This window comes from Cryptomeria japonica, chromosome 2 (assembly GCF_030272615.1).
Source record: "Cryptomeria japonica chromosome 2, Sugi_1.0, whole genome shotgun sequence".
In the NCBI taxonomy this organism is placed as follows: Eukaryota; Viridiplantae; Streptophyta; class Pinopsida; order Cupressales; family Cupressaceae; genus Cryptomeria; species Cryptomeria japonica.
The window spans coordinates 291,420,741-291,436,109 of record NC_081406.1 but is presented as its reverse complement, the minus strand read 5'-3'; the positions used below and the strand labels follow the sequence as shown (position 1 = coordinate 291,436,109).

The 15,369-nt window shown below is 40.1% G+C and overlaps 1 protein-coding gene across 1 annotated transcript in view; it reads right to left on the bottom strand.

Annotated features, from left to right (window-relative positions):
- The window catches only part of LOC131032588 (ATP-dependent DNA helicase Q-like 3), a 266,803-nt gene that overhangs the window by 168,777 nt on the left and 82,657 nt on the right, over positions 1-15,369 (bottom strand). Inside the window, exons 9-11 of the mRNA XM_057963606.2 lie at positions 5,707-5,795; positions 2,629-2,781; positions 2,407-2,503 (exon numbers count right to left, since the gene is read on the bottom strand). Coding sequence (XP_057819589.2) covers positions 2,407-2,503; positions 2,629-2,781; positions 5,707-5,795 — 339 coding nt within the window. The remainder of the gene's footprint in view (positions 1-2,406; positions 2,504-2,628; positions 2,782-5,706; positions 5,796-15,369) is intronic.

Below are 15,369 nucleotides of genomic sequence, written 5' to 3'. Positions count from 1 at the left end.
TGTTTTTATATGGATGAACCCAAAACGAACCAAACCCAAAAAAAAATTTGATGAAACCCATGAACTGAACCCTCAAACACAAACCCAAACCAGTACCACAACCAATAATTTAGCTATACTATTTTGTTTTGTATTTCTTAAAAAAGACAAACTAAAACACTAATAGAGTGCGTAGGTGGTGAGCAAGATACCGTTAGATGGTCTCCCTTGTTTTTGGTCATATCAATTGGGATGAGAATCAAACTATCGACTGAGTGCAAAGTAACAGATGATAGAATCCTTATTGAAGATGAAAGAAAAAGAGTTCCTGATACTTAATTTTATATGCATATATATAAGGTTCACTATGTTCTAGTGGAAATATATCCCTAAAATAGATAAAGTGGTCCTGATTGATTTCTAGCTCTCATATCTAGTGACTTCGGTTCTCTAACAGATGTCTCTCCAACAAATCAAATCAAATAGATTTTTGTAATTAAAACTAAATACACGACTTATGTCCAAAGATGCAGGATGAATTAGATGTTCTATGAGCTCAGCAAAGAGTAGGATAACTTTAAAGGAAAATAATAAGAGGATCAGATTAAATGTTAATTTTGACCTGTAATGTCCCCATCTTTTGGAGAGGAATTGATTAATTAATTTAATTAGTTAAGTTGTCCACAATTATTATTATTTTTCAAGGATAGCTTAATTAATTAATTTAATTAATAATATTAAGTTAATTATTTATAAAGTTATAAAATAAATTAAAAATTAAAAGATGACTTTATATTTAATTAATTTAATAAAGTGACTAATTAAAAATTATATCATAAAGTCACTTCTAGAAGCTTCTAGAAATGAAATGAAATAAAGTATGAAGGGAGATCTAACTGAAGCTTCAAAGCAGCTTGGATTGGTTTTTGATATTGAATTGAGTTTAGTAGAACCAAGGGGTGTTTGTAGACTTTAGTCTTTGGGAACGAAAACTCTCATAGATAGCATAACTGAGGGAGTGAAAGACCTTCTGAGGGGTTGCAGCTGAGAGTGGGAGACAAATCGGTCTTCCAAATTGAGCTTATTGAGTTTTCTACATTACCATGGTGGATGGGATTCATGGTATTTGCAGATTATCAATTTGAATGCCCATAGTATATCGATTTGATTGGAGAATGAGGGCGATCTCATTGAAGAACATTTAGAAGTGGTTTGGTGAGTTTTCTGATTGAATAACAGGTCTAAAACCAAATCGTATTCCCTTCTTCATACCCACGATTTTGATCTTCCTTCATCAGTTTAGCATCGGATTATACAAAAGAGGGTAGTGATAGCATTGGAGGAGAAGGGCGATGCTTTTGGAGGGGTTTTGAAGAGGTATTTAAGGACAATTCAGAGACAAGACCAAACTGAAGTAAAATTGAATCAGACTGCCCATTCCTAACGAAAATGCTCCTAGTTTACCATTTTGGCATCAAATTGCACCAAAGAGGACAGCACTTCAATCAAGGAGTCAAGGCAATTAATTTTGGGGAAGAAATTGAAAGCTAGCTGCTGTCATTATTTATTATCAGATTGATTTTGTTGCAGCAGGGGCAGGTCTGAGACTAGTTCGATTTAGCAGATTGAAGGCTTCACATGACATTGCTTGCTTCTTCAAGGCGATTTACATCAGGTGCATTTGACATCATTCTATGTACTATTTTCAGATAGTTATAATAACCATGGCTGCCAATGTTCTCAGAAAATTCTGAGTCATAAGTAGGTTTTGGTCATTGTAAGGATCCATTGAACATCATTTAAATAAGAAGGGAGAACAAGTTTGTATTTCTATTACATGAATTATCTGAGGTTACTTGCCAACTGTTTGTTATAATGTCAGATGCCTGTAAGTGCATGATTATGTGTCTAGTTGGGTGAAGAACACTATAAATCTGTTGTATATGCATTCTTGGCTATCATACTTTCATTTGCAGTCATTTGTAGTTGATCATTTATGAGAAATATGTGATGGTTCACCTCTACACCAATCTGGAAAATTCTGAGACACCCTGACAGCATAACACGCAAACTTAAAAACTGCATAACACGCAGATTGGACAGTCAGTTAACAGCAGATACCACTTGTATTTTCAATCAAATCACTGCAGGATATATTTCATGACCTAAATGAAGAACATCAAATTATAAGTAGCAGAAGCTCGGAAGGACTCAAACAGTTCATATTTCAAACTCATTCACTTGAAGATCAATTGTAAAAAGGAAACAAAGCAAAATATGTTTGCACACTTTAAGATGGAAAGATATGATTTTAAGTGAGTGGAGGATGTTATTTCTGTGGTATAACAGGCAACCTAGCATTATGGGAAGAGAAATTATTCACGTGCAAGTAACTGTTGAACTACCATGCATTTAATAGAATTATACCCAAAGGCTACTGTTGCTACCACGACTGGAACATTTCCTGATGCCCACTCCTCTAGTGCTCGACTACGAACTTTATCACTCAGTCCTGCATGATACACTGCATAGATACAAAGCATTTTCAAACAGCAATGTCCATCTCTTTACAATTTTTCAGTAAGTGCCACAGGAATGAATGCCATCCTATTAATAGGATTACACAAAAGAAATCTACTTTAGGCTCACCACAACAGGAAATGCCATCTCTCAAGAGACGGCTACCAATATCATCACAAGTATTACGTGCAAGACAGTAAATAATTGCACAGTCTTGTTTATTTTTCTTCAGCATCTCCAGTAAATCAGTGTATACATCTTTCAGCAAATCTTTGTATCGTACTGCAAATAGAAGAAACGATATAATGTTCCTGCAGTTATTTCTCAAAACAACAAATGTTGAATACTAGAATATAAAAATAAATTGTAACCATCTGACACTTATCATGTGACCTCAACTTTAGCAACAACAAACCAAGACACCAAAAAATACCACTATAAAAGAGCTAGATATGTGATATATAAGATAGAACAACAAATCTAAGAGAACTCATAAATAATAATTTCCACAACTTGCTCTTTTGGATCATATGAATTGTAAAAATTTAGCGACGCTAGCTCTATTGATAAATTAATATTAGTAATTATTAAAATATTGTAAATTGGAAGATCCAAACGTAGTCATAAGATTTTAGATTGTACATTAGTGTTCTTGTAGAAAGAAATAGACATGTGAGTATAGGCACTTTAATACATCCCATGATGATAAAGACAAATATTGCCACACTATATTTTCTTATTACTTGCAACTTAATCAAAACATATTGTAATATGCTTGCGATATTGTGTCAAGGAGAACTTAAAATGGTAATATATTTAGGACATTTCAATCTCTCCCCCTCGGCTTCTTCTCCCTAAGATGGCTTTCTCTGTTTATCATTTTCTGCAAACAGTGGATGGGATCAATATTTTCCCTCAACTATTCATCAGCATTGGAGTCATGGACTCAAAATTCCTCTTGGTTAGCTAAGAGATTGTGTAATGTCCCCATTTTTTGGAGAGGAATTGATTAATTAATTTAATTAGTTAAGTTGTCCAAATTATTATTATTTTTCATGGATAGCTTAATTAATTATTTTAATTAATAATATCAAGTTAATCATTTATAAAGTTATCAAAATTAAAAAAATAAAAGATGACTTTATATTTAATTAATTTAATAAAGTGACTAATTAAAAATTATATCATAAAGTCACTTCTAGAAGCTTCTAGATATGGAATGAAAAAAGTATAAACGGGGATCTAACTGAAGCTTCAAGGCAGCTTGGGTTATTGAGTTGGATATTGATTGGATTGTATGCAACCGAGGGGTTTTTGCAGATCTTCATCTTTGGGAACGAAAACTCCCATAGATAGCATAACTGAGGGAGTGAAAGACCTTCCGAAGGGTTGCAGTTGAGAGTGGGAGATAACTCAGTCTTCCACATTGTGCCTAACGAGTTTGCTACATCTTCATGTTGGTTGGGAAGGACAAATCAGTCCTTTCACTTGGTGCTTAATTTGTGGCCAAGGGCCATCTTATCAGGGTTCGATTTTGAGAGGTCATTGGAGACGTTTGCCTGTTAACATTCGAAATATTCCGACAAGTTATTTCCCTTTTTTGGCTATGATAAATTTACTAAACACTATGGTATGATTGCATGTAACTTTATGATATACTATTTGAAGGTATGCTTAGAATATTCTTTTCTAATACCCTGTTTAGTGTCCTTAGGGTTAGACCGAGGAAATGGATGTTCTAACTCAGACGTAACTGGTGATCTCCACTTCTTTGGGAAATAATGTATACTTGGTGGACGGTATGGAGTTTGTGGGACCTTGTGATGTATTTTTCTCTTTTCCAATGTCCTAAGTGTGTCCTTTGTCTTCCAATTGATGGTTTTTTTTTTTGGTATGGTGAATGTGTGTCTACTCAGTTCAAAGATTCAGGAAAGATTTGCTGGCTAACCCCTTTATGATCTTTGTATCATCAGCCATAATTCTATGCAGATTATTGTTGCTACTCCAGGAGTTTACCTCAAAAATAGTATTTGTGGAAATTAAATGTAGAACTTAACCATCAGAATGGATCTTTGTAGAGCCACCCAGAAGTATACAAAACAATTTTTCAAATGCCTGCATCTTGCATAGTAGAGATATGAAAACAGACAATACCTTGTAGTCAATTCTTTCATATGGGATATGCCTCTATAAGAAAGAGATCAAATTATAAATAAATTGTGGCCCTTCCAACTCACTTACATTGTGCCACATTACATGGCATGGATCATGTATGAAATAGAATATGCTATAAGAGGTCATATCATCTATAGTGAATCTCATTGGAACCACACAATAAACACGTCATGCAGTTCAATCATTTTTTTCCTTTGGGGATGTTATACAAATTTCTTCAAAAAAAAAGATAAGATTATCATTCAAACACTTCTTTGTTATAACATCCTCTCATTTTTGGTAATACATTATCCCTCATCCTATATCCTAGTCAAGCTAAGAGTCAATCTCTATGATTTCTCTAGGTTAAATATTCTATATATATCCATAACCCTCATAAGAATAAAAAATTAAAATATCTTCATTGCATTTCATAACGGATCCAGTTAAATGAGGTTTGCAGCCTTATAATGCACTGGCATGAGTATAGTGTAGTTAAATATGATGTTTTATTCAATATATATGATTATCTTGTTCTTATAGATGTTTTTTTTATTTCATTTAATTAAATTAATTTGAATTTATATTGGACTAGGACATTCTGATGCTCAATAAAAAAAGCGTCTCAAACCAGTTATCTACTGTCTACATATGACTGCATCAACATCTTAATTCCTAAAATATCACAAAAATGAATGTATTCAAAACAACTTTATAGGTTACATCATGTAAAGATATCAACATACCAATATGACATGTACAAGAGTAGAAAGTTTGCTCTACAAAGAATATAATTTGTGATGATTATGTTAATATATCCCAATACAAAAAATTTACTCAAGAAAGATCTTTAAACAAGATCACATAAGTATTATCAATTCGAGTTCTACATTCATAAATTGGCCAGAAAGCATCTTAAATGGAGTTTCAAGATTTCTATTTGGTAAAGGAAATGGAGACTATCATAAAATAGTTCCAAACTCAACCTAACAATTTTACTTCAATTTTACAAGCTGGTAAGAATATGTATTAATAATTTGCATTGCACTTTACCTTCATAGTAAATATTTGGACGGTTAAATGATGTTTGAAGAAGTGACGGTTGATGCAAACACAGTGACTTGATAACATCTTCTTGAACCCTGCGTGTTTCATAATTGTATATAAATGGAGATGTTAAACCCAGATTGGAAACCGCGTGATAATAAATTAGGTGAACATAAAAGGAACTAGTGGAAAACACACAAAAAACGAATTCTTAGTAATGTGGTAAAAACGTTGCTTCTGAAAGTTCTTACTGATCAAAGGAAAGCCTAGACATGGAAAGCCAAAGACAAATCACTAAAATAAAAGGTCAATCCCTCATTCATAATGATAATAATGTATTTTGAGGTACTCCTCTTTATATCTTTTAGAAACATTGAGGCAGGCACCTATTAGAGATCATCGAATGCATATTCGTAGGATACAATTACAATCCCAATGCAAAATGAAAATACAAGACAAAACAATCAAAATGATTAAAAAGTGTAAAACATGGGAGAAAATTGCATCAGAATTTCGGCTACATCAACCATTAGAATAAAACTTAACTTTTAAGCTTTCAACATTTTAATGGTTGACATTGTATTGGATTGCCCCATTGTTAAAAAAAAATGTATGCACTAGTACAAACCTTTAAGAAAAAGAAACATTATTTGCTGGGAAAAGAAACAATTATGCATACAAGTCCAACAAACCTCTTCAATACTGAAGGCACTAAATTAATTAGAGAGAGCAAAAAACTATAAGTAAAACAGGAAGCACAAATGTAGTAACAAGTATACTAAAAAAGCCAACAAATGCAAAGCAAGTTTCAGTTTTGGAAATAGTTCAGCACTTGGTCTTCCACGCGAAAGACTAATGACAAAGCATTTGCTCGGGATGCAGATTTTGAGGAGACCTATCAACAATTGAAGACAAGTAAACATTGAGCAGAAAACTGATTTTTATTTAAAAGATGGGCTTCTCCACAAGCTTGGCAAATAATGTTTGCCAAAGGAAAGAGTTTTGCACAAGGAGGCAGGTATCTCCAAAGTTTGTGGGACATTTAGATTTGGTAAAACCATAGCTCATTTACAAAGGTATGTGTATTATCTAAAAATACAAGATGTTTCAAATTTCAGTGGAGGATACTAGTCATGTTGCATGAACAAGCCTAAAGTTAGGAATGAATGGTTGTACAACTACATGCCTTAAAATGTATACCTACTAGATTGCAGGACAGCATCTCTATGGGTTTTGTGGGGGGCTCTTGTAGTATGTTGCCCTATTTTTGCCTTCGTTTCTTTGTTTTCAAAAGTATTTTGCAATAGTTTTGTATTGACAGATAAAGTGCAGATAATAGAAATATTTGCAGCAAACTAATAACTCGGAAATTTGACAAACCCCAGAAATACGTAAGGCTGAGATTTCTAGATTTTATTTCTGACCTGAAAGTACAATTTTTCTCAAATGTAAGAGGAACCCAAATCATTAAATAGCACTACATATCTATTTCAAAAATACTCAGAAAATGCAGCAATCAAATGACTTGAGCTGTTCCCAAAATCGGAAAACTGGCACAATTGGAAATAGATGCCACTCCCACGAACCCTCTCTGTGGGTCAAGAAAGATATAGCTCTAAATTGTAATATCCCCTGCTGTTATATGAGTGAAAATGAAGGGATTATTAACAAGCAATTCGTCTGATAACCTGCTGTTCTAGTTTCAGACTGTATAACCTGCGTTCTTGTGTGTCATGCAGTTTTGACTGATATAAAACTTCAGATTTTACTTGAGTATTTACTTCAATTGGCAATGATATTATGGCTTGAAAAAGCTACTAAATCTTCAAGACAACCTCCTACGATGAATACGCAATTATTTTTGTGTTTTTTCTGATGCAAATACATGAATTTAATGCGAGAAAGGCACACCTACAGCAGACTGATATTTTAACAAACAATTGGCAGGCAACTAGAAGATTGAAGCAACAACATAAGAACTATATGCAACCGCATTCCTCCTTATTACTCAAGACAATAGACTGATTACAAAATATCAAAACATTGACCAAGACTCTTGGCTTGTTGTCGGGTAATTAAGCATTAAGGTAGATTGTGTTAGCGTCGGCAGTTAACCCGTCGGTTGTCGGCAGTTGGCACCGGGTAACTGACCAGACTCCTTTATATTGTATCTGTTTCCAGTCTTTGGACATGCTATTGTAGTCGAACATATGGCTATCATTGTATGTACTGGCTTATTATGAATCAATAGAACACTTGTGACTTCCATATATTTTGTGTACTTCTGTCATTTATGCAATGTCTTAACCTGACACCCTACAGGGAAAACATTTGGCACCGTTGCCGAAGTAAAAACCTGGGAGCAATGAGGAAAAGGACGTACTACATGGCACACGGATAATGGGACAACCATTACCAGAAGGAGCTAGTGACCTTGACAGAGAACCCGAAGAATTGTTCGAGGGTGAAAAGACACTCACGAAGGATTTCTCGTGCATCCTATAGGCGGCAATCGAAACACACGTACGGAGGGAAGCCACCGTCGAAGATGTCTCAAAAGATGCTGTGTGGAGTTCGCTCGGAGTAAGCCCCGCTATGAATCTGTTGATGAGCAAACTGCCTAACCTTTTGGCACAAGGATTCTTGGCTCTCCAGGATCGAAGGGAAGACATCTATCGAGAGAACCGACGGCAGCAAATTCTACGGGAATTTAGGGAGCGCCAAGAAGATGAGCGCAATACATGAACCCTGACGGTCAGAGAGAATAAATAAGAACACCCCCATTGTAATGAGTATGTCAGTGACATACATTATGTACGAGGGATGAAGTAATAAAAAAAAATTTGTTTGTGTACATGGTGTGTGCTTGTTGTGTACGGAAGTGATTTATGCCCAATATACTAAATAAAGACAAAAATAAAAAGATACAAAGTGACGAATGGGAAGTGGCACAAAGAGCGTTGAATCTCAGACAACAGATAGAATGAAGGCGTAGGCTAAGGCAGCTTGCCGAAGGACGACCGGCTGAGGGGTTGCTCGAAGGGAACCCAGGAGGTGTCACGGAGGTTGCGGAGGTCGAGGTAGACAGAGAGAATTACACTCTCTACACTGTTGTAGGGTTGCCCGAAGGGAACCTAAAAGAAGTCACGGAGGGTGCCGAAGCAGAACTCTACAGTTCGCTAGAATACCACCATAGGATAAGAAGTCGCGAAGAGTTGGTGGAACAAACAAGGCGAAATCTAAACCTGATTGACGCTACCAGAGACCTACTAAAGAACTTGTCCATTTCGGAGGACAACCAAAGGGAGATGACCGAAGGTGACGGTACGGTCGAAGGTGCCTGGGGAGCACAAGGGTACCGTACGGGAGACAATTTGTTCGGTTCAAGGTTGGTAACCTTCTCCGGAGGAAGCACAAGTGGAGGGTCAAGTGGAGGAGACGGAGGCAGAGGATCACCAGGTACAAGCACACAAGGCATCAGAGGAGCGAGACCCAGTGGTGGAATGGCAAGTAAACAGAAATTGCCAAAGTTCACAGGGGACAGCAAGGAAGACCCCGTACGGCACTATCGTACATGTGAAACTATTTAGTCTGCCACGGAGTGACAAACCAGGATGACTGGGTACAACAGTTCCCAGCCACGTTACGCGGAGTTGCCATAGATTGGTACTCCGATGTGGACAAGCAAAAAGTGGCCACATGGGCCAATCTACAGAAGGAATTCAAGGAGGAGTTTCGGTTGCTCCGTGATGACAATGAAATTGTAGCCGAGATATACAGTACCAAACAAGGTACCAGGGAGACAGTATGGGCATACAGCCGGAGGCTGAAAGAATTACTAGGTAAAATGGAGAGCCAACCCGCAGATGCATTGAAGAAACGATGGTTCGTTGAAGGGCTGAAATCCTCCCTACGGAAGAAGAAGAAAATTGTACCCCCGACATCATATGACGTCGCCTATAATAGGGCGATGGACCTCGAGAGCGAACACAAAACGTCAAAGAAGAAATAAAGTAATAAATACTCATCCGACAATGATGAAGACTCTGACGGGGAAAGCAACAGCAGTGGCGAATCGAGTAAAAAGGTGCACGCGCTCCAAAAGGATATGGAACGAATGCTGAAAGAATTCAAAGCCATGAAGGGGAGTACAAGTAAGACTGAAGAAAACGACGCGTGGTGTACGAACTCTAGGAGTGACAGACACACCAAGGGGTCCTGCCCCAAGAAGGCTTTCTGCGACATTTGTCAGATTGTCGGACATTTGACAAAGGAATATCCCTATAATATGAAAACCAGGAGCCAACAAGTTCTCTTCACGCAAGAGCAGCGGGCCACCGAAACTTCGCAAACCACCAACAATAATGCATCATCTGGCAGACACCGGAACAACCGGCGAGGGGGGAAGACCAATAATAACAATAATAATAGGGGCCGGATCCAATATGATGCGAAGGGATGACCAATGATCCAATGCCGAGCCTGCAATCAATGGGGCCACTTTGCCAGGGAATGCACCTCAAAAGAAACTCCACAAAAACTATGCAAATGGTGTGGGCCTAGAGACCACAATGATGGAACTTCCCCAAACTCTAGAGTGAACCTACTCAACATTGACAGGACTGAGGAACGGGTATTGGCAATCACACGGTCACAGGCAAAGAAGGCCACATACCCGGACCCTCGCACGAAGAAGCAACAGGCGCTGGAAGCGAAGGCTGAAGTGGCGAAGGAAATGTTGGCACAGGGGAACACTCAGGAAGCGGCAAGTACTTCCCGCTTTGAGGCAAAGGAAAATATCCTAAATCAAATGCTGCAAATTGAAGTACCTGTGAAGATGAAGGACCTCTTGGAAACGATGCTGCCATTACGTACGACACTCCTACGTACGGTGCAAGTAACTCCACAGAGTCGGGTGACCCAGAATACGGATGCTCCTAGTGGAACACCAACAGACCCATTGGTCCTAACACTATATAGTGGTCGGCACCCGGCGGTGGTAGAAATGGGAATACTTGGCACAATTTTGACTGACACCATTGTCGACGGCGAATCGGGAGTGAATGTGCTTCCGGAAGAAACCTGGAAGAAGCTTGGCAAGCCGACACTGTGGCCATCAACCTTCAACCTACTGGGAGCGGATCAACATGGTATCAAACCTCTAGGAACGCTCATGGCGCAACAAGTGACCATCGGGACACAACCATTTGTCCTTGACTTCGTGGTGATTCTGCTCGCCAAGAAAGGATATGACGCCATTCTTGGCAGAGGGTGGTTGGTGGCAGCCAGAGCGAATCACAACTAGAAGCGTAACACGCTGTCCATGGAGAAAGTCGGGCAAAAATTTATTATCGACCTGAAAACACAACTCGTGAGTGAAGAACTCGCGTCAGAATCGGAATCGGACGACGAGGGCGGAGTTGACGAAGGAAAGTACAGAAGGGAACCGAATGAGGAAGGCGTCCTGGGAATCCAAGGATGTTCGAAAGGTGAGATCGATTCCCTTAATGGGCTCTTCCACTGGCAAATGGAAGACTACAAGCTGCTATATGGGTGCAACATGTTGCAGGTTGATGAGGAGCCAGACGAAAATGAATTTCCGCCAACGTACGAGGAATACACGGAAGGGGATGCTCCTGTCAACGAGGCACCAACACATAGGTTTGCCATGACGAAACCAATCCGGTACGAAGAGTCCGAAAAACCTACAAACCTCGGCAGGGAAGCAGAGTCAAGGAACATCCTGGTTGGCGACGACTGGAATCCAGTCCTAAAAGCCGCCGCGTTTAAAATATTCATGGAATACAAGGATGTATTCGCCTGGACGTACAAGGACCTCAAAGGGGTGCCGCCAGAACTGTGCGTACACCAAATTTCACTCGTACTTGGGGTCGTACCTATACAGAAGAGGTCGTACAGAATGAATAAAAACTATGCTACGAGAGTGAAAGATGAAATTGAATGTATGCTCGAAGCTGGGATTATTTTTAAAGTGCAGACCAGCGAGTGGGTGTCGCCCATAGTGATATCCCTTAAAAAGGAGGCAAACCAGATCTGAATTTGCGTGGATTTCAGATGCTTTAACGCGATCACCATAAAGGACCCAGTTCCAATACCATTTACGAATAGCATCTTGGAGGAAGTGGCTGGTCATGAAATTTTTTCATTTATGGATTTTCTGGGTATAACTAGATATCCATTGCCGAAGAGGACAAATTAAAAACGACCTTCATAGTGGAAGATGGCGTGTACACGTATAACCGAATGTCGTTCGGGTTATGCAACACGCCAGCGACATTCCAACAGATAATCCTTCACATATTTGACAAGATGTCAATAGGGAACTTCAAGGCATTCCTTGACGACTGGTCCATCTACAGTAACCAGGATGCACATCTGGCCGCACTTGGCGAATGCATGGAGAGATGCAGGCAAGCCCGCCTAGCACTCAATCCCAAAAAATGCAGGTTCATGGTGCCTCAAGGGAAGCTGTTAGGACACATAGTGTGTAAGGCTAGACTCAAGACTGACCCGAACAAGATTCGGGTGATAGTGGAAATGGAGGCACCGACAGATGTCACGGGAGTCAAATCCTTCCTAGGACACATAGGGTATTACAAGCGGTTTATCAAAAATTTTGCTCAAGTATCCTACCCTCTGGACAAGCTGACGAGGAAAGGTGAACGGTACGCATGGGGTATGGCTCAGAAAGAGGCCTTCCAAGAACTGAAGTCACAGTTGGTAGGTGTGCCAATCCTGACATATCCGAATTGGGACAAAGAGTTCCATGTACACGTCGACGCATCAAATTTTGCCATAGGGGCCACACTGGCACAGGTTGGCGATCACGGGCTAGATCACCCGGTATACTTCCCAAGCAAACTCCTGTCAAAGGCGGAAAAAAACTATAGTACGACAAAGAGGAAAGCCCTGAGGATGGTGTACTCCGTCCAGAAGTTTAGACATTACTTATTGGCCACATCGTTCACATTCTATGTGGACCACCAGGCATTAATGTACCTGGTGAATAAGCCAATCATTCAGAGGCGAATCAGCCGATGGCTGCTACTACTGCAGGAGTTTACATTTAACATTATTGTACGACCTAGGAAAAGCCATGTGATAGCCGACCAGCTATCTAGAATCAAGTCAGGGGAACCGGCGGAAGGGGTAAATGAAGACTTCCCGGACACCCACTTATTCCGCATTGTCATTCTTCCTGCCTCGTACACAAGCATCGGGGAATATTTTTCGACATCACAATTCCCTAGAGAGATGCCACCAAGGGAGCAAAGGAAGCTCGTACTAAGGAGTAAGACGTTTCAACTCATTAATGGCCTTTTGTATAAAATGGGACCTGACCAGGTCCTACGGCGATGTGTCCTGGAGGAAGAAATTCAAGGTGTTTTACGGGAAGCACATGAAGGGCCGCCAGGAGGGCACATGGGGCCCAACACCACGGCCAGGAAAGTTCTATTGGCAGGGCTATGGTAGCTGACACTGCACAATGACGCCCGAGAGTGGGTGACGAGTTGTGACACGTGCCAACGGGCAGGGAAGCCACTGAAGAGGGATTTTATGCCCCTCAACCCGTCCAATGCCCAGGAACTGTTTGAACGATGGGGGTTGGATTTCATCAGACCTTTGAAGGCAAGTCGAGCCCGACGGTGCAGATACATCGTGGTGGCCACAGAATATTTGACCAAGTGGGTCGAGGCACGGGCTCTGCCAAACAATTCGGTCGTCAGTACGGCAAGATTTATCTACGAGCAAATCATTATACAGTACGGGATTCCAATCCAATTGACGAGTGACCGGGGAGGACATTTTGTCAATCATATAATCTGGTTGCTCACAATGGAGTTCAAGATATTCCACTCCTTATCAAGCCCCTACTATCCTTGAGCGAACAAGCAAGCCGAGGCAACAAACAAAATAATCGTCTCTGTGATTTACAAGTCTTGCGGAGTGGAGAAGATTAGGAAGAACGCTTACCGTCGGTATTGTGGGCGCACCGGACGACGTATAAGGTCACCATAGGACAGACCCCCTTCCAGTTAATGTTCGAGCAGGAAGCGGTGGTGCCGGTGGAATTCATGGTGCAGAGTCTTCAGATCGCCATTGACAACAGACTAGGCGACATGGAGAGCCTCCGAGAGCGGTTGTACGCCTTGAACAAATTGGATGAGCGACAAATGATGGCTTAGTGGGCGACAGAGACGGCACAGCAAAGGCGGAAAACGTGGCATGACAAACACCTACAAAGAATGCAGTTTACTCCTAGACAACTTGTGCTAAAGTTTAACGGATGCAATGAAATAAAGCCTGGCAAGTTCAAGGTAAAGTGGCTGGGTCCATTTAAGGTTCATGAAGTCGGCACGAACGGAGCCATTAAACTGTGGACGCTCGACGGCAAGGAAATAACCGAGGCATTCAACGGCACGAAATTGAAGGTGTACCGGGAACACCCAGACTATGAAAATTGAAAAAAAAAAAATTGAAAAATTTTGGAAAAAAAATTGAAAAAATTATAAGTTGGAAAAAAAAAACACCATTTGTGCTATTTCTTTTACAAGCAATGTTTTAATTTTGGCGAATATGAAAATGGGACCTAGTCAATAGAGACATAAAGGAAAATAACAGTCTTAATTCCATACAGACCGTATGGAAATCATTGCCAGATCGACGGAAATCACTGCCAGATCGACGGGAAGCATTGCCAAGTACGGAATGTTACTCATTAGTACGGACAAAAACATATTAGTACGTGGTAATTCTGTGCAGACCCATACAGACAAAGGCGTCAAACGAGCTGCACAAATCCATACGGCCACAAACCTAGACATTTTGCGTACGGATCAATTCCGTACAGCTCCGTACAAACGCAACTCCAAAACAGAGGAAAGACATACAATCCCGTACGGTCATTGGTGTATGAAAAAGACTGTACAATTCATTGGTACAAGAAAAAAAAGGGGGATCGTACGATGGCAAATTAGTCCATGGGAAAGAGAAAAGTCCGTAGGGTTTTGAATTGACGATGTTTTGATCTATAGGCGCATATTCCATACATCATTTCATCAAGGAAAGAGGTCGCAACTTGCCACGCTGTACACACTACAGCAGCCGTACCACCATACCGGAATTGGCTATATGCGTACCCCAGGAAACAAAATTCAGTTGATGGAGCAAGCAACTAGAAAGTTGAAGAAATTAGATTGGCGAAGGAGGCTACAAGAAACTCAGAGAGGACAACACGGAAAGGATTTGATGGGTGATCAACAGAATGCGAGGGGGAAGGCCGTGGTGCAAGTTGTACGCACACACAAAGTCACGCCAGACACTGTGACGTTTGAGGGACTAGCTGGCAGTACGTGCAGACAATGGTGGGAAACGGCCCTAACCCTTGCCGACATGGAGGCCAAAATAGCCCTTACCAAAGCACGCGTCCATGACGCAGTACAAATGCCCATCTTTTCTATTAAGAAATTTGAACCATGCTTGCGCACTATGATCAAAACCTATGATCCAGAGTTGCATACATCGTCATTTAAGTTTCAGCATACAAATATCATAGTTTCTTTCAATTCAAAAGATTTCGAGAGGGTTTTTGGCATCCCGGATAAAGGGCGAAAGATTGACAAAAATACAACAAAGATGTCCCAAGAA